General features: G+C 33.6%; 1 protein-coding gene across 2 annotated transcripts in view; it reads right to left on the bottom strand.

The window, feature by feature from the left end:
* Window positions 1–23899, bottom strand: part of LOC140443681 (dopaminechrome tautomerase-like) — a 100359-nt gene that overhangs the window by 10128 nt on the left and 66332 nt on the right. For both annotated transcript variants that reach the window (XM_072535056.1, XM_072535057.1), the window contains exons 3-4: window positions 11582–11804; window positions 4615–4801 (exon numbers count right to left, since the gene is read on the bottom strand). In XM_072535056.1, the coding sequence (XP_072391157.1) occupies window positions 4615–4801; window positions 11582–11804 (410 nt within the window). The remainder of the gene's footprint in view (window positions 1–4614; window positions 4802–11581; window positions 11805–23899) is intronic.

Here is a 23899-nt window from a genome sequence, read left to right as displayed (position 1 = left end):
TTCTCTCGCTCACTAGTTTTAGCTCGAGTTCTGGCAAAATTGCTTGTTGTTATTAAACCATCCAAGTTTGAATCTGTTTGTCTCCTATTTCATTAAAGTTTACTAAAACTGTTTGCCTCTGTTCTTCGTTCACCTTTTCAAAATATTTAAACTTACATTCACAATTAGGTCTACTTTGCCTAGGACCCACACTACTACCTTTCCAGTTAACATAACTTTTTCTTTCTGTAATACATTTTTCTTAATGTTCCGTTTCCACTGGATCAACACTTTTTCTATTCTTTGCAAACGAAACACTCTGAACCTCGTTTTGAACTGTATTGACTCTAATCTTGTGTTTTTTTACACACCTTCTTTTCACTGAAGGCCCTGCTTCATCAGGATCAGATCTTTTTCGATTCGGGTGGATTATACAGATCAGACGAACCGTAAAATGCACTGCGAGAATACGTTAGACCGTTAGAGCAATGGACTTCAATGGACTAAATCATAGACTGAATACTAAACTTAAACTTCCGTTAATTCCGTTCAAGGAGAAGCTAACGGTTACAGCCAAAACGTCTCGATTTTTGGCGAAGGAAGGGGGCAGCTCCAGAGCTGCATCCTTCTTGCAGCAAACAATTTCGGAGGCAGGTACATAAACAGTTATTACTTAACATAACTTTTTCTTTCTGTAATACATTTTTCTTAATATTCCGTTTCCACTGGATCAACACTTTTTCTATTCTTTGCAAAAGAAACACTCTGAACCTCGTTTTGAACTGTATTGACTGGAATCTTGTGTTTTTTTACACACCTTCTTTTCACTAAAGGCCCAGCTTCATCAGGATCAGAGCTTTTTTCCGATTCGGGTGGATTATACAGATCAGACGAACCGAAAAATGCACTGCGAGAATACTTTAGACCGTTAGAGCAATGGACTTCAATGGACTAAATCATAGATTGAATACTAAACTTAAACTTCCGTTAATTCCGTTCAAGGCCAAGCTAACGGTTACAGCCGAAGCGTCTCGATTTTTGGCGAAGGAAGGGGGCAGCTCAAGAGCTGCATCCTTCTTGCAGCAAACAATTTCGGAGGCAGGAACATAAACAGTTATAGGTTTACCATTTATAAATGGATCTGCTTCTTTCTTGCACCAATCGATTTAACTAATTTTTTTACATAATATGCATCTATAAACTAAAATTTGACCAAAATGAAGCAGCCCCCTTCTTGGAGCAAGGTGAAATTATTTTAAATTAGGTAACTATCATGCTACTGAACAAAAATAAAACATTCAAAGACAACATTCGTTAAACTAGCATGATAAATCATAAAAAACCAAACCAAATTACTGGAAAGCGAATGTACTGCAATAAACTGACTTTTATGAAGGTTCAAGAAATGTATATAAAATAGAATAGATAAAATAATTTTTATAACAATATAAAAGTAAAATGACGTTAAAGGTACAGTCTGACCAAATTTACTTTGTATTTTAAATTTTGATGCGCACTGGTGTTGACATTTGGTAAATCGCGAGGTCTCAGTCGTAGATTGAACGTCGCGAAACAAACGTAATTAATTCTACAGTTGCTAAAGTCGGTAAAAGAATTTTTAAATATGGATTTAAAATCGTTAGTAAAACTTAAAATTCTAAGTGAACAAAATCGTGAAACAGTACACAATGTGTTAAATTTATATAAAATTAGAAGCAGAGCGTGGTGATCCATTAGTTCCTTTATCACAAGTGCATGAACGGGTTGCATAAGCAGTTTTTATTACAGTAGTACATCTTAACATATTTTTAAATAAATTTTCTGAATTTTATTTTGGTAACGTCTCGCCAAGTAAAATAGCTGCACGGAGTGTACATTCGTTTCCTGTTTCGCTTATGAGTTTCACGATCTCCGTTCTCTTTGTGTGCATTTAAAATACAAAGTGTATGTGGTCAGACAGTAAGCGTAGACTTGTCCGGGTCGGCCCTCAATGGAAACTACTATGACTATTAGCAATTTATTATATTCGTGTATTCAAATGAATCAGGGCGCACTTTACGGAAACCCAATAAAACCATAGACGTATGTATCAACATGGACTAAGCAGTCTGTAGAGCTAAGTGACGACACCATATATTTTTTTTTCATTGTGCGTTGTGTCTCTGTCCTACATCAGGTAAGTATCATAGCGTCTCTTTTTGGTGAGGAGAGAAAGGGATGAAACAAAGCAGTTGGTAAGAAGAACAAAAAATGACAACTGGAAACAGTTTACAAAAAGGATGGAAAGCGACTTCTCTGTTACGCAAAAACAAATATGGAGATTCATAAAAATGGAAAGAAATGGCAGAATTAAAGGAATACAATAACGTACCAGCAAACGAATGGGAAAGATACCTGACGGAACTGTTTAAAGGAAAGGAAAATAATGATCAGTACAATAATGTACCTGAATTAAGACACGAAATAGAAATCAGTTTTTAGGAAGTAGAGGTAGCCATAAATTTACTCAAAAATAGAAAGATACCAGTAGCAGATAGAATAACCAACGAGATTCTAAAACACGGAGGAGAAAAAATAGCCCTAGAGATAACAAAACTTATACAAAAACTAACATTGCACTGCAAAGTTCCAGACGCATGGAGAAAAAGCATAATGATACCAATGTTCAAAAAAGGAGATAAAGAAGACACCAACAACTATAAAGGTATAAATCTACTGGACGTCGCACTTAAGCTTAGCACAAAAGTCCTAACCAACAAAATCAATAAAATAACAACTTTATCAGATGAACAAGAAGGATTTAGATCAGGAAGATCCTGCGAGGACGCCGTATATCTACCAATACAAATCACAGAAATGACCATCGAGTACAATAAACCAGTCTATCTATCGAAAACATATATATGTACTTCTATAATCGAATACAGGCAAAGATAAATGGAAAACTAACACAGTGTATATCAGTACAAAGCGAAGTCAGACAGGGTGACTTGTTAAGCCCACTTCTCTTTAATATAATAATGGACGAAATAATACAAGCAGTACGTAAAGGTCATGGTGAACAGAATGGGGAACAAAGAAATCATTTTATGCAGAAGACGCCGCATTAATCGCAGAGACAGAAAACGAGCTCCAAAGATTAACACACATCTTCAATACAACAGTCAAGAAATACAATATGATAATATCAGCAGAAAAAACCAAATGTATGACAACATACGATGTAAAATCGAAATTGATAAAATAATAATAAAGTAGAAAGCAAAGTTTAGATATCTGGGAATAGACATAACTAGTTACTGAGATGTTGAAGAGGAAGTACGACTTAAAAGCAATAAAATCGGTGGGATCCCTTAATGACACAATCTAGAAGAACAAACGCCTAAGACAAAACACAAAAACAAGAATCTTTAAAGCAGCAATTAGACCTATATTAATATACACGGCGGAGACAAGATCTGACACATCTAAAACGAGACGACTACTAGAAACAACAGAGATGAAAATACTCCGACGAATATCAGGGAAAAGTCTGTTGGATAGAGAGAGAAGCGAAAATATACGAAAGGCATGCAATATAGAAGACATAAATGAATGGGTGACAAAACGGAAACAGGAGTAGAACGAACACATTAGTAGAATGGCAGAGGATAGGATAGTACAAATAATATGAGATAAGTCACGTACATACAAGAAGGACGAAGAAGAAGAAGAAGAGAGAGCGTGAGGAGTTCTTAGAGAAGGACCCTGATACACAAGCGCTAATGTCGTCGCGTTAGCAGCGCCGCGATATTTTTTTTCCCAACCGGACAATGGCACTACCATGGACTAAATTATACGAACGGCAATAGTATGATTTGCTAATCAGCTGTAATCTGTTTTTAACTTACTTAGGACTTTTGTTCAACCTGAATCAAAAGCCTCTATTACCTCATCTGATTTGTCTGCGATGGGTACGTTTATTTGGACTGTACTAGTTTTTGTTTGTAATAAATGGGATCGGCATTTGCTTTGGTAACCTCAATTGCAAACAATTTCTATTACACTTAGCAACTCTACTCATTGATGGAGGAGATGATTTTAAAACTTAAAACGACAGTGAGGATAGAAATCTTTTACTGTATCAGAAGGCTACCTTGAAGATTCGATAAAAAACAAAGTTAATATAGCAAACAAAATCCATGCATGATGTTCCAAAAACAAAATACAGCAAACTAATTTTGTTATTACTACTACAAAAATTATAACAATTCCCAACATTTTAGACACATTTTTCATTCAGATATTTAACTCTAGCATTGAACATTTTACATAAATATTCACAAATATTGTCTTTATTCAGTTTATGTAATTGTATCTAGTATCTAATTTTAGTATGTGTTAATTATTTTAAAAGACATCAAGTTTACATCACAGTGTTGGCGATAAAAAAATATATTGTACGTCAAGAGACCGAAAATTAGGGTTTTTCAGGTTTTCCCGAGCTTGCAGGGCTCACCTACGACTGGCCCTAAAATATTTTTCTCTCTATCTTAAAACCCCACTTTCCGATCTTGTAACGTAAATTACTATTTTTTCACAAAACAATACTGTATAATTTAATAGATGCACTCTATATATTCGTGAAAAAATTACCTATCAGTTGCAACTGCTTGGTAAAATACCGTAGCAACTTGAGGTGAATGTGCTAATCCTATTATTCCATCCATCAGAGAAAATTGTTCTCCCTCTATGTTTATATTCGCATAATCTGGATTAGGATACATTGACGGGTCTGAAACTCTCCAGGTTTTGTCGCTAGAACCATCGTAAACTACGATTCCTAAAATTAAACTGATTTAGCAGAAAGAATATTCTCGAACTTGATAACATATTTCTACGTATAGTATATATATAATCTATATATATATATATATATATATATATATATATATATATATATATATATATATATATATATATATATATTCATATATATACATATATAATATATATTATATATATATATATATATATATATATATATATGTGTGTGTGTGTGTGTGTGTGTGTGTGTGTGTGTCTAAAAGATTAACTCTTTTAGCAAAAGCTGCTATCGCTTTGTTGAATGAAATGGCCAAATATATGGCCTAGGAGGACAAATTCGTTAAACTTTCCGTGATCGAATCGGTATCAAGAAAGTGTTATGAATCATTTCAGCATATCCCTGCCTCATCATCAGACACTTAGGCTGATACAAATTCAAACTCGGAAAGTCCAACGAATGTCTCCTAAAACTTGAGCACTGCAGTGGTTAGCGTACAGAATTGTTACCTGCTTTGGCCTTTGGCATGAACGAAAACGATTTAATAATATCGTTTTCTGTCCTCTGGGCTATACGAAATGTGTAAAAGATTAAATCTTTTAGCAAAAGCTTGGAAGTGCGAAAGCAAATAAATTACTTGGAAGTGCGTTTAGATCGCAGGCTCATATGGAGAAAACACATAGACCTTATAGTTCAGAGTTTAGAGTTTATTTATTTAACAACATACATAACAAATACAAATACTGTTTATAGCAAGTCAAAAAAAAACACATGGTATATCAAAAAGGAATATAAAACGTTACTTAAATATATCACAAACAAGAACACATCGCACTAATAATGCAATAGTGTCGCAACTCAAACTTTCAATTCCCTACAAGTCAATATAACTGTCGTTTTAATAATGCAAGAAATGAATAAGAGATGGCGCCACAAGACGTTATTCATGACCAACCGACTGTCGTCATCCTCCTCGCAATATTGCGTCATCTTTAGTTGTGACAAACAGTGATCGGGAACGCACGTGTCGCTTTGCTCATCATTTTGAGTTTCTACGTTATTGCTGAATCAGGTATGTAATTTTCGTAGTTATATTTCGAGTTATTACATCCTTCTTGATTTGAACCTAACCATAACATTGTTGTTTTTCTAGTTATTACACTATTACTGATTAACACCAAAACTTTTTAAAATAATATTTTTACTAACGACACTATTATTGGTTCAGTTCATTATTTTTGACATACTACACTATGGTTGAATCATAACTTTAAACCAGTTTTTTTTGTTGTTTGTAAAACATTTATTTGTCATATCTATTTGTCAATCACTATAGTAATCTCATTTAAAATGTGTAGCAGAGTTAAAAATGTGTAGCAGTATTAAAAAGCTTACTTACTACTTTATTTTATAAATTTAGAGTTACTACACTCTTCGTGACATTCTTGCGTCAAGTATCTATGTACTTAATCTAATAATTACTTGATTCATTTTAAGATTCAATACCCATAAATCGTGGGCGATTACTTGTTGCTACGGCAACAAATGCTGATGTTAAACCGATTACAAAATCCAACCAAAGGCAATATTACATTTCACCGATGCACTCAGACCAGAGCGACTTTGATTCCGATGTTTCCGACCGAGATCCGTATTTCATTCCTGGTGTGCAAAGTAAAACCTATAGTTTGCCCCGAGGTCGAACAATAAAACACTTAAGTAGCTTTTATTCAAGAAGCTCCTTATCAAGTATCTCTTCTACCAGTAGCTCTTTATCAAGTAGCTCGGATGATAAGTTGTGGATAGTTTAAGTCCTTTTGCTGAACTAGTGGGTTAACTAATAAATCAAATGTTTCTTTGGAAAAGCAAAACAATAACACTAAGGGTAAAAAGGGGGTACACCTGGAAACACAATGTAGCCAAATGACTTCGCAATACTGGCAAAGTGTATGAATCTGTGAACAAAAAAAGTGCCTGGGTTCGACTTGTGATCAAAAATGCAGGTTAAACTGTCGTTTACGAAGAAAACGAGACATCAAGACAAGACATTTTTAGGTATTGGAGTTTGGGAGACTTACAAAAACAAAGAAAGAGAATTCATTATTACACATATGTACTATAGAAATTAATCCAAAATACAGATGTTCTTTAACACAAAATTTTCATAAACTAAACACTGGATTTAATTTTACAATAACCAACGATCACATTGGAGTTAGCAAAACATGTTTTAATACTCTTGCTATAAACGATCGACCCATTGACACATTGAAATTGCTACAGCTCTATAAAAAAACAGTGTGGTTTAATAAAAGACGAATCAAAATAAGAAAAGGTATTTGAAAAAATTACTCGTCTAAAATATAATACCCAACTCCTGAAACTTAGCATCGGGATTTGACTGATTACAAATTAATAAACAGTATTACTATTTCATTGTGATCTATATACTTTGATTTTCAGACTGATTTAAACTGAATTCAGCTGTTAATTTAATACGATATAGTAAATAAGAAGTGTAATAATAAATATGGCTGGATTTTTTAAATTTTTTGGAAGGTTTATTTTGTTAAATGCAGATTAAGTACAAAATGTTTCAGAATACTGTATTTTGTTATACCTATCTGTGTTTGGAATAACTGTTTTTGTTTCGGAAGGTTTATTTAATTGTACTTTTTGTTCAATTTAATTTAAATTATAAACGTAATTAAAAACAATCTTTATTTATTAAATACAACAATTCTCGGTAATTATTAACGGGTAATATAATCTCTTCTACAACAAAATTCTGGTAAGTCCAAAAACTGACGTAAACCGCAGAAAAACATTAGTAAATCAAATTGTAGTAACACAAAATATTTCATAAATAATTTCATAACTAAAAATAATTTTATTTCGAATATTATGCTTAGAGCAATAGTTACAACTTAAAATTCTTAAATAACTTTACTGTTAGTATTTTTATTCAACTAAGAGTATAAAGAAACTTCCTTTAATATTAATTAGAAACACATTATGCATTATTTTTTTTTTACCTGCAATAGGAAATAATTAATGAGATTTTCGTTGATTTCGAAAAATCATCTTTTTTGAGTTACGACACTATTGTATTATTAGTGCGACATATTAAATAGAAAAATATTTATGGCAAAGTTACAGTAAGCAGTTCAGCGGATATTCTGCAATGAGTCATATATTCTTCTGAGTAGTAAAAACAATGTTTCATAAGATATTTTTTTAAAACTTTTTCGAAACTATTATAGCTTAGTTGTTTAATACTTTTTGGTGAAATATTTTAATAGTTATAATGAAGGCAATTTTTTTCTGAAAGACTACGATTCTACAACGATTTGTTCGTAGGTAGTGACAGTTTCTAAATGAATCAGTTTTATGTGAATTTTAATTAAAACTTGAAATATTAACAGAGTAGGTAGCAGCATAATTTTGAATTTGATAAAGAAAGATCAGAAGTGTTCTAGGTAACTTACCCCTGCCAAAATCCTCATAGCTTTTTTTTGCAATCTAAAAATTTAAAGTGCATTTGTTGAATTGCCCCATAAGATTCAACTATAGTTTAGGTGAGAGTGAAATAAAGAAACATATGTCATTTTTAATATTTTAAAGTTGACAACCCTTGCTAGTTGGCGAATAACAAATAATGAACTTAAAAGCTTTTTCTTTAGTTGTGAGATATGAGCCAACCAGGTCAGTCAATTATCTATGGTTATTCCCAATAGTTCAAAATTCTCCTTGGTATCTGGTTCATTGTGTAAATTACTTGCAGATATAATCAAATTTTTGCTTGGTTTTTTACCAGATTTTAGGTTTTTGCAGCAATCCATGTGCTATTAACAGATTTAGTCGAATTTTTCTCATGAAATATTTTTAAGTGATCTGGTGTCTGCCACATAGATAAGTAGTTATAAGCTAAAGAGAAATACCTCTGATTCCATGGTAATTTAATTTATGGAGAAAAATGTCGTCTGAAACGCAGTCTGCAACCTTGCCTGACCCCTCTCCTTCTCTCCACTTCTTCTAATACCTCTTTTCCAGTTTTCACATTTGATCGTTGGCTGTAGTATAAATTTAATATCAATTTTACATCCCTCACATCCAGATTTTTGTTTTTGAGTACTTCTATAAGTCGGTTATGTTTTACCTTATCGAATGCCTTGTTGTAGCCTATAAAGCATACATAAAGATCTCGATTAACATCGAAACATCTTTGGGTCAGCATGTTAAAAAAAATAGTGCCTCTCTTGTGCCCATTCCATTCCGAAATCTAAACTGGGAATCACTAATAACCATCTTCAGCTTAGCGTGTATTCTATTATGGATGATTTTTAGCAAGGTTTTGAAGGTATGTGACATTAGACTAATCGTTTGATAATCACTACATTCTTTGGCATTTACTTTCTTTGGTAGACAAATTAATGTTGATGTCAGCATTTCACGTGGAATGATTCCTGTGGAATAGATTGTGTTCAGTAGTTGGACTAAAAGATCTATAATTTTTTCATTGGCCAGTTTTAGCAATTCACTTGGTATTTCATCTGAACCAGCAGCTTTATTATTTTTCATGGACTTTACTGCATGCATAATTTCTGACTTTGTTATTTCGGGTCCCTCGTCTTTACTCTGATTATCTTTATATGTATTTTCCTGTCTCTGGTCATGGAATAATTCCTCTATAATATATTCTTTCCATCTTCCTAATTTTTGTTCTATCTCCACTAAAATGTTTCCTTGTTTGTCCATTAGTATGCTTGAGGTTTTCTGTTTTGCTACCCCAGATAATTCTTTAACTTTCTTATGGAGATTGAAGTTATCATATTTGTTTTGTAAGTCTTCTATTTCTCGCATTTTCCAGCGAAATAAGGCTCTTTGGCTTCTCTTATTTTCCTTCTTATTTAATTATGCAGCTGTTGATACTGAGTTATGTTGATATTCTTCTGCCTTCTTCTGTCCTCCATTATTTCCAAGATTTCTTCTGTCATTCAATCTCCTTTCTTGCATATGATTGTTGTGAGTTCTCTGCGATAATTGCATTTTTAAAGAATTGCCACTGTTGTTCTACATCACCATCAATTGATTCCGGTGTGGATTCTAGGTTTGCATTAATTTCTTGTTTCAGTTTTTCTTTGACTTTTTCTGATTCTAATTTTTGTATGTTAAGTTTATTAGTTTTGTAGCTTTTTTGTATCTTTTTTAAGTTAAGTTGGGATTTTGCTACAAGAGGATTGTGGTCCGATGCCACGTCTGCACCTGGGTACGCCCTCACCGATTGTATTGCGTTTCGGTATCTGTGGTTTATTAAAATATAGCCAATTTGGTTTCTAATAATTTAAAGGCGTCGTTTAGGTAATTTGAAGAAAGTATTCATTACCGCAAGATTATGTTCTAGGCAGAATTCTATAAAGCGTTTTCCTCTCTCATTTCTGCATGTCTGCAAAGAGGATAGTGTCGTCTGTTTATCTGATGTTATTCAGGCGCTCACCATTTATGAGAATACCCTCTTCGATATGCTCTAAGGCCTGGCTCATGACGTGTTCCGAATAGACGTTAAATAATAGGGGAGAGAGTATGCAGCCCTGTCGTACTCTTTATTGCAACTTCTTCTGTTAGTTGGTCTTTCACCCGAATGGTTGCTGATTGGTTGTAGTTGATTCTTGATTACTCGAAGGTCTTTGTTATCCAGATCAGTTGCCTTTAGTATATTCATGAGCGTATCGTGCTTGATTCTGTTGAAAGCTTTCTGGTAGTCGATAAAGCATAGATAAATATCGCAGTTGACGTCTCTGCACCTTTGAAATAATACCTGAACGGCGAACAAGGCTTCTCTTGTACCCAATGCATCGCTGAATCCAAACTGCGTTCGTGAGATCTGTGACTTACATTTCTGATAAATTCTTCTGTGTATTATCTTTAGGAAGGTCTTAAGAATGTGGCTCATTAAACTAACAATACGATGCTCTTCGTAATTTTTTACATTAGGTTTTTTAGGTACAGCAATAAATGTATATTTTAAAGAGCTCTTTGGGATTTTTCCCAAGTCATAGATTTTATTGAACGTTGTCGTAAGCCATTTTACACCTTCGTCTCCCATGATTTTTAGAAATTCTGAAAGAAAGTTGTCGTCTTCAGTGATTGGTGGTCCTGTGTTGTATTCCATAATCATCTGGTTGTTATCTCTGTCATTATCGAATGTCTTCTCAACGTGTCTCTTCCATATAGTCTTTGTTTGTTCAATGTCTATTACTATATTTAGGTTACGTTTTATATTCCTTTTTTACATACTATGTATTTTTTTGACAAACAAAATTTGTATTTTTTAAGTAGTTAAATAAATCAACTCTAATCTCTGCAATACCTCATTTGCTCACGGCAATTAATATTGCTTCAAATTTACTATTAAGAATACATTGATTATGAAAGAAACATAGTAACCGATAAATAAAAATGTTCTAGAAATGACTTGAACAGCAACAAAACAACTTAAATAATATATCCTTAATACATACTTACAACTTCTATTTTCTAAATTAAAAAATAAGACAAAAATAATTATTTACAGAATGTCTTCGCATTGAACCCATTTTATTATTACTTATCATTTTCCTAAAGCTTTTTATTTACAAAGTCTATCATTTGACAAATTACTACAGTTTTTCACACAGTCACTAATACAATTTTCGTCATGCTCATCAATACTGGCTCCACGGTCCTATTGGACCATGACCTATTTAATTAAAATGTGGCGGCCTAACTTTAATCATTCATAAATAAAACACAATTTACCTGGTGCTATAGTGTCGCTAATGTATACAAAAGCAGAGTCACATTTTCCTTGAATACTTTCATCTATAATAAGGTTGGTAAATATAGAGGCTGCTAGTATAACTTCTCTAGGAAAGACAATAGTTCTTACAACTTGATCAGTCTTTAAATCAAATATTAATATCTTAGGAGGACAAACCCTTCTGAAGTTTTCAATGGTGTCCAATGTTCCAGCGTCTAGTACCTTAAAATTTAAAATACAAATTTATGAATTTAGAATAAGGTTCAAATCTTTTGCTACTTTATTATTAATGGTAGAATATACAGCACGTTATTGAAAAAAGATTAGCCCACAACCTTTTAACTTATGTAGTCTTTATGGATCTCAAAGGCATACGATAGTGTATCACTTTCAATGCTTTGGATATCAATGGAAAAACAAGGAATAAATAAAAAATATAAAAGCAGTACAAGAGCTTTACAAAAATATGAAGGTAAACATTAAAACTGGAAACAAATTAACTAGAAAAAATCCTATTAGTAAGGGTCTCAAGCAAGGCTGCTGCATAGCACCTACACTCTTTAAAATATATCTGAATGAGGCGCTCTCAGTATGGAGAAGAAAATGCTGCAATATGGACATACCAATCTAAAACGAGAGATTGTACACGATACACTTTGCTGACGACTAAGCGATTCTAACTGAAGACGAAAGCGATATAGACTATATGCTTAGAAAACTGGAAGAGGAGTATACCAAGTGGGGTCTTACAATTGATATACAAAAAACCGAGTATTTAGTTACAGAAGAAAAATTAGAAAGCCTAAAAATTGGAATGGGAACTATAAAATCAACTAAGACCTTCAAATACTTGGGTGTCCAAATAACATCAAAAGCATGGAGTAACGAAGAAGTAGATTGTAGATTGGTTAAGCCAGGTCAGCTATTTACTACACGGACTATGGTGAAATAATAAAATAACAAAAGAAAATAAAAAAAGAATTTATAAAACAATACTAGAAAGTATTGGGTTGTACGCCGTCGAACTTTAGAAATCTAATCAAAAAGAACAAATCAAAAATGAAGGCAATAAAAACAAACCATTTGCCAGACGATGTTGTTGCCACACTAGACTTAACAGGGTGAGGAACGTAGACATCAGGAGAAAAATGGAAATTGGCCTAGGCATAATAGACATAATAGTATCGAAGTCAAAAGAATAACCTGGTATAGACACGTGCAGAGAATACCGGAAAATAGATTGCCAAAAAAGATAGAAAAAAGGACTCTGCCCACTAAAAAAAAACGGGGTAGACCACGATGGTCATGAAGAGAACAGGTCGAAGATGTATTGACCGCCAGATATTTAAAAACTGAAGATCAAGAAAACGCTGGAAATTAGGATGATTGAAACTACGCCAGCTGTAGAAGACTCGCTTATTATATACATAGTAGATTATACAAGTTATTGGATGTAGTAGGTATCGAAGAATTCTGTTAATGAAGTAGTTCATACTTAAAAGCTATATGAATCCAGTAAAACTGCTGGTAAAAGTACGTTTATACTAGTTTTTTGGCATTATGAATCAAATGAAAAAAAAAAAAATGACCCACACCAGTTGTTCAGCAGTCAACAGTGCAAGAGCCGTCCCTGCACGGACCACAGGGCGCATGGATCGAACACTAGCGACAACGACGGCGCGTAGCTGTCAAGGAAAAATAAGACATTCTTTTTTTGGTTTTGTTAATTTTAAGTTTATATAAAATTATTATAATAAAGGTGTTAAAGTCAGAATAAATATTTTTTATACAAGGAATACAGTCCACAATACTTCTGAAGGCTCAGAAATAAAAACATTATTCATGGTCCTTCGAGCCGGATTTTATCAACAAGCAACAAGTGTATTTTTTATCGGCAAGTGAAAAAGTTTATATGGCATGGTATGTGCAAAGAATATAGAGCGTCTATCTTCTTTGGTATGTGGTGAGTACACATTTTTCATTCCTATAATACCTATCCTGGAATAAGAGAGATATTAATTTGTGTCACAAGGTTATTATAATTTCGGTTTGTTAGGATTTATTAATAGCAAGCTTTAAACTTTATAAATATTATACATAGTCGATGCAATGGATCAGTTAACAGTTTTAAAAAGAAAGCGTGGTATCTTTAAGGCACAAATTACAAAATTTGATTCATTTATAAGCAGTTTTACTCACGATAAAATAGTAGAATTACAAGTTAGGGTTGACAAATGCAAAGAATGGTGGAATGATTTTGATCAAATACAAAGTGAAATTGACTTATTAGACACATCAGAGGAACAATTACAAGAAAGGTTAGATTTTCAGGATGCATATTTTAAACTAATAGCCTCTGCAGAAATTATATTAAAGAATGAAGTTAATTTAAACGATACTATAGCAAACTCAGGTCACAATACTAGTTTAGATCGAAATAGCTTAAAAAATGTACGGTTACCACCACTGGAGGTTCCAACTTTTAATGGTTGTTATCAACATTGGTTAGAATTTAGAGATAGTTTTACTAGTATGGTCATAGAAAATTCTGATTTAAATGATGTTGACAAGCTTCACTATTTAAAAAGGGCTTTGATAGGGGATGCCCAGGATGAACTGGAGCAGCTAAAAACTACTAGCAAAAATTTTACTATTGCATGGCAACTTTTATCTGAAACATATGAAAAGAAAAAACTTATTGCACGTGGTCATATTGAAGCTATATATGAATATCCAAAAATAACTCAGGTAAATAGTTTAGAATTAAAGAAATTGTCAGGTTGTATAAAAAGAAATTTAAAGTCACTAGGTATGTTAGGTTATCCAGTTGAACATTGGGATGTTCTTTTACTTTGTACCATAGAGAAAAAGCTTGATTATTACACAAATAAGGAATGGCAAGAAAAGGGTCCAGTTAACGAATTTTCTACGATACAGGAATTCTTAGCATTTATAGATCATAAAGTACAACACTTACAAAATTCAGAAAGGGATAAACAAGATATAGAGCAAATATCAAAGGAAACAAAAAAAAGGGTGCAAAAAATGACATTATCAAAGTCATTCATTGCAACGTCCAACCAATGTGCACTTTGTAATTTACCGCACTATTTTTATTCATGTAAAAAATTTCATAATTTATCAGTGTCAGCTAGAAGACAAGAGGTAACAAAATCAAAAGCATGTTGGAACTGTCTAAAGGATGGACACTTAGTACAACATTGTACATGGGGAGGTTGTAAACTTTGTGGAAAACGACACAATACTCTTTTACATATGGATGGTAAATTTAAAAACAATTCTCATTTACAAACAAATGCAACTCAACTCAACGGATCAAAGGTTGAATCACAAATTTGTGGTATATCTACCCAGAAAGAAACACACACACAGGGAAATGGCATATCTAATCAGGGAAAGGAAGTACATATTCAGGGACAAGGTGCATTCTATAATAATTCAATGGAAGGTACATCTCAATTAAACTTTTTGGGTCAGACAGGTTTTTTGGAATCACATTCGGGTGATATAGGTCAGACATGTTTTTTAGAATCACATTCGGGTGATATAGGTCAGGATTCAATTAAATTTTTAAATCATTCTAAGCAAGGTATATCATACAGATTAAAAACTGATATTTTACTTTCAACGGCCTTAGTATATATGCAAGACAAATATGGAATTTTGCATGAATGTAGAGTTTTATTGGACTCAGGTTCACAGTCAAATTTTATATCACGTTCATTTTTTGAAAAATTACAATTACGGGCAGATAAGGTACACATTCCGGTTAAAGGTTTAGGTCAAGGTATAACAAACATTTCTCAGGCATTAAATGGGACACTTTTATCAAAGTTTAGCAATTATCAAACAAATGCATTTTTATTGGTAATTGATAAAATTTCTGACAATTTACCAACTTCGGATTTAAACTTGGATTTTATAAATATTTCTAAAAACATTGTACTTGCAGATGAAACATTTGGGGTTTCAAAACAAATTGATGTATTACTGGGAGCATCAGTTTTTTGGCAATTATTATGTGTGGGTCAGATAAAACTTGGCAAAGATCAACCAATTCTCCAAAAAACTAAGTTGGGATGGGTTATTTCAGGGCCAGTTAGTCAATCAATTAAGGTTAGCAACAATTCAGTGGTATGTAATTTTTCGTCTAATGTTTTGGAAAACCAAATTGAAAAATTTTGGTTAATAGAAGAATTTGGTGCAAAAAAGGTTATGTCCAAGGAGGACATTTATTGTCAAGAGTTGTTTGAAGCTAGCACGATTAAAAATGAAAACGGTCATTTTGTTGTTAAATTACCAACAAGGTCAAACATTTCTGACTTAGGAGATTCTTATAGTAATGCACTAAAAAGATTTGAATTATTGGAAAATAAATTAAATAAAAATTTGGAAATGAAAATTAAATACCATGAGTTTATGCAGGAATATATCCAGTTGGGTCACATGTCAAAGGTTGAAGATAAAACTGACTTCAATTCAGAAACACCCAACTACTATCTTCCACATCATGGAGTTTTAAAAGAAACGTCTTTAACTACAAAATTAAGGGTAGTGTTTGATGGATCAGCTAGAACTGACAGTGGTTTGTCATTAAATGATGTTCTAATGGTCGGACCAAAATTACAAGATGATTTAATGTGCATTCTTCTTCGTTTTCGAAAACATAATGTAGTTATAGCTTCAGACATCGAAAAGATGTATCGACAGGTTTTTGTTTGCAAAACTCAGCAAAAACTACAACAAATATTATGGAGGTTTTCGGATGAGCAACCAATTGAGACATACAAGCTGAAAACGCTAACATATGGGACCGCTCCAGCAGCATTTTTGGCTATAAGAAGCTTACAACAATTAGCTCATGAGAATCAATTGAACCTGCCTCTAGCTTCCCAGGTGATTTTAAAGGATTTTTATGTTGATGATTTGCTTACAGGAGGGAGTTCAATTGAAGAAGTAAAATCATTAAAGGATGAATTAAATAATATTTTGTGCACAGCAGGATTTTCACTTAGAAAATGGGTATCAAACAAACCTGAAATTTTTGATGAGGATATTCAAATAAAGGGAGACATTGAACATTATCTTGCAGATGATGTTACAACAAAAACATTAGGGCTTTATTGGAACTCAAAGATAGATTCGCTTCAATATAAAATCAATTTTTCTAATTACACAAAGGTTAGCAAAAGAACAGTTCTGTCTTTAGTTTCACAGATATTTGATCCTCTTGGACTAGTAGGGCCAGTTATAATTAAAGCTAAATTAATAATGCAATCACTATGGCAATTAAAATTAAATTGGGATGAGTCTTTACCTTTAGATTTACACACAGCTTGGAACCAGTTTAGGGAATCAATTGCAGATTTGGAGAAAACTCACATTAGCAGGCAAGTTTTGTGTTCTAATCCAATTAATAGACAATTACATTGTTTCAGTGACGCTTCAGAGTCTGCTTAAGGAGCAGCACTCTACATTCGGTCACTGGATCAAGGTGGTTCTTGCTTAGTTCATTTATTATGTGCGAAATCAAGGGTAGCACCCTTAAAAACAATATCTTTGCCTAGATTGGAATTGTGTGGTGCTTTATTGGCTGCCAAATTGGCATCGGCGGTTATCGCAACAATAGGTGTTAGCTTTGATGAGGTACATTTTTGGTCTGATTCAATGATAACTCTTCATTGGATTTTGGGTGAACCGTCACAATGGAAAACCTTCGTTGGAAATAGGGTGTCGGAAATACAAAGGCTTTCTAATGGATATAGCTGGCATCATGTTGACTCGCATGATAACCCAGCCGACATAATTACGCGCGGATATGAACCAAAGTTATTAAACACTTCAAAATTGTGGTGGAATGGGCCACCATGGTTAGCTTCTCATAAATTGTCTTGGCCTACTAAGGCTTTGTCAAATTCACACATTTCTATCATACCTGACCAGAAGGTAATTCAAACATTTATATCAACTGTGCAATTTGCTGAAATTTGGAACCGATTTTCCAGCTTAGCTAAATTGCAGCGTGTTTTGGCATATATACTTCGGTTTGTCACCAATTGTAAATCATCTAATAATAAGACAACGGGTCCTTTTACTGTAGATGAAAAAGAAAGAAGTTTTTTCTGTTTGGTATATATGGCACAAAATGAAGTATTTCATCAGGAAATACAAACAATAAAAAAATCAAAACCAATACATAAATCGAGTAAAATCTTATCATTAAATCCTTTTCTTGATGATACAGGACTATTACGAGTTGGTGGACGTCTTCAAAAGTCAGAATTGTCTTTTGACCAGAAGCATCCAATCATACTCCCGAACGGTCATGTATTAACTAAACTTATAGTGATATCGTATCATCATAAATACTTGCATGCAGGTCCACAAGCATTGCTATCAATAATTCGTTTAAAATTTTGGTTATTATCTGGACGTAGCACGGTTAGACACATTCTGCATAAATGTGTTACTTGCTTTCGTGTCAAACCTACATTGCTTGTACCTCTTATGGGAGATTTACCTAAATCTAGACTTCTGCCTACAAGGCCATTTTATAATTGTGGTGTAGATTATGGGGGTCCCTTTGAATTGAAAACAAGCTATTTACGGAATTGTAAAGTAGTTAAATGCTATATATGTATTTTTACATGTTTTACAACAAGGGCGACACATATTGAACTTGTATATGATTTAAGTACTAATTCATTCTTAAATTCATTTAAACGTTTCATTGCTAGAAGAGGTCTATGTAAAAATATGTATTCTGATAATGGAACTAACTTCGTTGGGGCAAATAATCATTTGCAGGAGTTATATTCATTTATGAATGATGCAACGGTAAAATCAAATTTTTTAGATTATTTTTCGGAACATAAGATTCATTGGCATTTTATTCCAGCTCACTCACCACATTTTGGTGGCATCTGGGAATCAACTGTAAAATCGGTAAAGTTTCATATACGAAGGGTAATGTGTAATAATAAATTTACATATGACGAAATGTATACTTTGTTGACGCAAATTGAGTCTCTCCTAAATTCCCGTCCTTTATTACCTCTGTCGGAAAGTCCAGAAGACCTTGGTGTACTCACCCCTGGACATTTTCTAATTGGAGCACCACTTGTAGCACTGCCACAAGAAGAGCTAACTGAAATAAATCCGAATAAGTTGAAACGGTATCATCACCTGACTCAGATAATTCAGAGTTTTTGGGTACGCTGGTCACGTGAGTACCTCTCTTCACTTCAGCAGCGAACCAAATGGAGAACAGCAGCTGACAACGTGAAAATTGGATCATTGGTTATTATTCAAGAGGATGGTCTTCCTCCTACTAAATGGGAATTGGGTAGAATATTGCAACTACATGCTGGGACAGATAATGTTGTGCGGGTTGTGACTGTGCGTACTTCTAAAGGTGAATTCAAAAGGCCTTGTGTAAAGTTAGCCGTCCTGCCAATGGATGAACAATAATGGTTATGGTTTACAAGAAGCGTTGTTTGAAAGGCATCACTTAAGCCTTTCAAGGGGGGGCGGCATGTTCAGCAGTCAACAGTGCAAGAGCCGTCCCTGCACGGACCACAGGGCGCATGGATCGAACACTAGCGACAACGACGGCGCGTAGCTGTCAAGGAAAAATAAGACATTCTTTTTTTGGTTTTGTTAATTTTAAGTTTATATAAAATTATTATAATAAAGGTGTTAAAGTCAGAATAAATATTTTTTATACAAGGAATACAGTCCACAATACTTCTGAAGGCTCAGAAATAAAAACATTATTCACCAGTGATCTTTGTCTCCTTTAGATTTTTGGTCCAAAATTGAACATAGCTCTCTCGTTACTCTTTCCACTCCTGTCTAAGCTGTTTGCTGGTCGCAACTACATTCTGCTCGCTACATTTTTTTGGTCATCGTGACTTCTCGTGATTAGTCTTATTCTATTTTGCCTGTATTATAATCTTATTAAACTTAATTTTTCTATTCGGTCTTTCGACTTTTATTTTTGCAATGTGACCTGCTTAGTCCCATTTTTATTGGATATCTGTTTTGTTTGATTTCTCTCAACCCAAATGTTATTTTTCTTTTAATGGCTTACAACACAATCACAGGTATTGTAGGTATGGTAACAAAAAAATGTAAACACCTACACATACATTTATATTATAATAATTTTGTGACATGTTTAACGTCCCTTACTAGTAAAATGATTAAATGTTCTTCAAAACTTGTTCTTGTAAATCAACTTGGTCGACATGATATTGATCCATGAAGGATAACGATTCTCTGGCAACATGCGGTCTAGCATTGTCTTGCTTAAAAATTTGGTTTTTGATGATGTTTAGATATGAAATGAGATGAAGCTTTATTATTTCCTGACGAGAGCGTAAGGCTATTATATTGTCTTTTGTAAAAATAACGGATGATCTGCTGCCGTAAGTAATAGCACCTTATACCATAAGTCCCACGGTGTGGTGAACATGCCGTTCTCTATCAAATTATGGGTCACTTCTGTCACCACGTTATTTTCCTACCCTTTTCCGACGATCGTGTATCCCCAGACAGAAACATGATTCGCATACCAACCATACTTTTATGCTACATTATTTATTAACATTTTCCATATTTCTACACCATTTGGGCTGCTGGAGATCATTTTGTCAATCAGTTTTTGTTCTGGACTATCCGGTGGATGCTTTCTTATTGGCGTCGATACAGTTATATTTCTTGTAGCTCTGCCATTACTCCCTATCAGGACATGACTCATTCATGCAAGTCACCGGGATCTCATTAGTCTATGTTTAGAGAAGTTTCTAATTTCTACGTTTAAACGAATCTTGTAAATACCTTCAGCCTCTTGCTTGGACTCAGTATGTTTCTTAATATTTTGTTTTTAAAGGTAATATGTCATTGCTACCCTTTTAGTATTACTCACCATCCCTCGCATCCGTACAATACTACTGGTCGTATAAGAGACTCTTTATTTTAGATATTTTGACAGTAATTTTGATACCAAAATTTTATTTAAAGCTCCCCATCCTTATGTCTTGCTGTTAATTTCCTTTTTAACTTAAAATACTATTCTCTTAAAGTTCTTTACTATCCCCAGGTTGTCCCCATCCACCTCTATTGAATTGGTATCAGAGTTATCCTGGTTTCTGCGTGCCACTTCCATGAATTTGGTCTTGTTTATGTTGAAAACTTTGCCTGGTAAAGATTTTAACTGATGATACACTATTTAAATACGTTCTATTTTGCCTCAATAATGTTTATTTCGTCAGCTTAAGCTAATATTGTGTACTCTCTGCCATCCAATGGAATTCCTCCTTGTGTCTTTATTATTGGACGTTATTAATGACCTATTCTAAAATAATGTTAAATAGAAATAGGTATATGAGGTCTCCATTTCTTAATCCGCTGACACAATTAAAAACTTTAGTGATCGGATTACCAATGTTGACACAAAAATTAGGGTTCTTGACATATATATGCTTCTTTGAGTACCGTGCTAAATTAGGTGTGGGTAGCTTCCATGACTATTTTCTCATATTTTTTTCGATCTTAAGCAGAATGTAACAATTTATCTGCTAATTTTTATTTTTCTGCTTAAGTAATAACTGCAGTATCCAGTATCTGCTACCTGTCATTATATGTAAAAGATATTTAAGTTTTCTCTTTTTTATCAACTTCGTGAAGTCACTTTCGCCTTAACCTATTCTTTTAGAGACTAATTTAGATAATCAGAATTTAGTGTCCGGTTTATCCAATATCCTAGGTATTTAAAATGGTCAACTTTTGGAATCGGTTCACTGTTGAAAATGAGTTGAATAGGGCCATCGCCTTATTTACTACTAAATAACTTTTTCTTTGATGTATTTATACCAAGTCCGTTACTGGAGCATTCCCTAGTAAATGGATATATAAGGAATTAAAGATCTTCGATACTTTCAGCCATGATCGCTGTGTCATCTGCAGATCTAATATAATGTTGATAGTTTCTCCCCGAATTTAAACATCATATTTTCCTTCTAATGGTTCGTTAAATATTATTTCCGAGTATACGTTAAAAAAAGTGGGGGATAACACACAAGCCTGCCTAAAATATCTTTCAATAAAAATTTTTTCTCTTTCTTTGCCATCTAGCAGAATAAAAGCTTTTTGATTCCAATGTAAAAGTCTCAGATCCCAATCATATATTCCAATCTCTTCTAAATACTCAAACAGCGTAGAGATTATAAAATAAAATGTTTCAAAAGGGATGAAAGGAAATTGTACAAAAAAAAAACAGAGAAGAGACAGAATAACGTAATAATTTAGGAATTAATGTGGAAATAGGAAACTGAGCTTAACTCTTAATTTATATGGCGGGGTCAATTTTGACCGTAATCAAACAGTGTTTATTTAATTTTCAGAAAGGCAGGAGGATGCAGTAACCTCGCCTGAAAGCTATTTCCCTACGACATCGCTTAGAGTTGAGTCCATGGTTCTTTAACCGTGCGTCATTAATACCTGTCGAGATAAGACATAGGTACCAAAAAGGCGCCTGGGAACGTTTTCAGATTTTAAGTACAATTTGTGACGTTTCTGGTTTGTTTACTTGTGGCTCTTAGCTTGTTGGATTTTTGGCTATTTTTTGCTCTGTTCTTGGTTTAAAGTTTATGGTGAATTTATTTTATTTCTCTATAAATGTTCATACAAAGTTAACCTCATTCACGCAGTTAAGGAAAGGGTTTGTTTAAGTTTCCGCAAAAGTGAAAGTAAGCCAGAAATATATGTCAAAATATAAGTCAAAATAATGTGCCTTTGTGATGTCCGCACCCATTATTTATTGAACGCTTTTGTGTATACTGAAAAAGAAAACAGAATACCGAATCATAAGTTATTCATACCAACTCACAATGTTCTTTCGTTAGTTACTCCAATAGTGACTTCTAACCACGATGTAACTAGGATAACTGGTTTTCCTCGCTAAGACTGGTCAACTAGCTACAGTAACGTAAACTTATCTACGTAGGTACTATCAAGGCGAGGTTTGTTTTTCACTCTTTGGTTTTACTAATAGTTTTTGTATATTAGAGAAGTTCCACTAAATATTATAAAAACTATCGAAAACATCTACCAAAATAACAAATATACAAATAGACTGGCAGGATGTCTTAATATTACTATATGGTGAAATAGACACATTAACGCTAAGATAAATTTAAGAATTTATAAACCCAGTCTTTTTCTTCATGTGCCATCTCCTCTAAGAAGGTTAGCAACCATCATGGCAATTCGCACTTTCGATACCGCTGCTCTAAAGAGGTCAGCAGAAGTGCAGTTAAACCAAGCTCTCAAATTGTTTAACCAGGAGATGCATCTTCTTCCGCGACTCCTTCTACCCTGTATTCTTCCTTGTATTAATAATTGCAGCAAGTTATAACGCTTACCCATCATGACATATCCCAGATATTGCAGTGTTTTGACTTTAATTGTATTTAAAACCTCTTTATCTTTTCCCATTCTTCTCAACACCTTCACATTCGTGACTCTATCCACCCAACTTATTCTTAATATCCTTTTGTAGGCCCATAACTCGAAGACTTCTAATCTGCCCGAAACATCTTTCTTTAATGTCCAAGCTTCCAACCTATAAAATAATACGGAGAACACGTAGCATCTCAGAAGTCTTATATTTAAAGAAATATGAAGTGTCCCTGCTGCAGAGTACTTATTTCAGTTTGTTAAAGAAATATCTTGCCTGTCCTATTCTTGCCTTAATCTCTTCTCTGTACTCATTCTTTTCGTTAATTATTGTACGCAGATATTTATATTTTTCAACTTTTTTAATTTGTTCTCCATGTATTGTTATGTTTTCTTGGCGCTGTTGGGCTTTTGTAATTACCATAAATTGTGTCTTTTTTGTGTTTAGGGACAGTCCGTTTTCTTCACTGACTTCTACCACTCTGTCAACCAATAGTGTCGTCGGCAAACCGTATAATATTGATTGGTGGGCGATTTACTTTTATTCCCATAGTTAGTTTTTCTAGTGCTTCCTGGATTATTTCCTCTGAATACAAATTGAACAAAGTAGAAGACAGAACACAGCCCTGCCTGACGCCCCTCTCAATCTGTATTTCATTTAAAAATACGTTGTTCTCTTTTAGCACAGCGATCTAATTATAATAGATAGCGTTAATGATCCTGATGTCTCTCATATCTCTCATATCTAAGTTTTTCTTTTCAAGTAATTCGATACGACGGTTATGTCTGACCTTATCGAAGGCTTTGTTGTAATTCAAGAAACACATACCTACTAA

The sequence above is a fragment of the Diabrotica undecimpunctata genome, chromosome 6 (assembly GCF_040954645.1).
Source record: "Diabrotica undecimpunctata isolate CICGRU chromosome 6, icDiaUnde3, whole genome shotgun sequence".
Lineage (NCBI taxonomy): Eukaryota > Metazoa > Arthropoda > Insecta > Coleoptera > Chrysomelidae > Diabrotica > Diabrotica undecimpunctata.
Note: the sequence above shows the minus strand (reverse complement) of the source record. Positions and strands in the feature narration are given on the sequence as shown.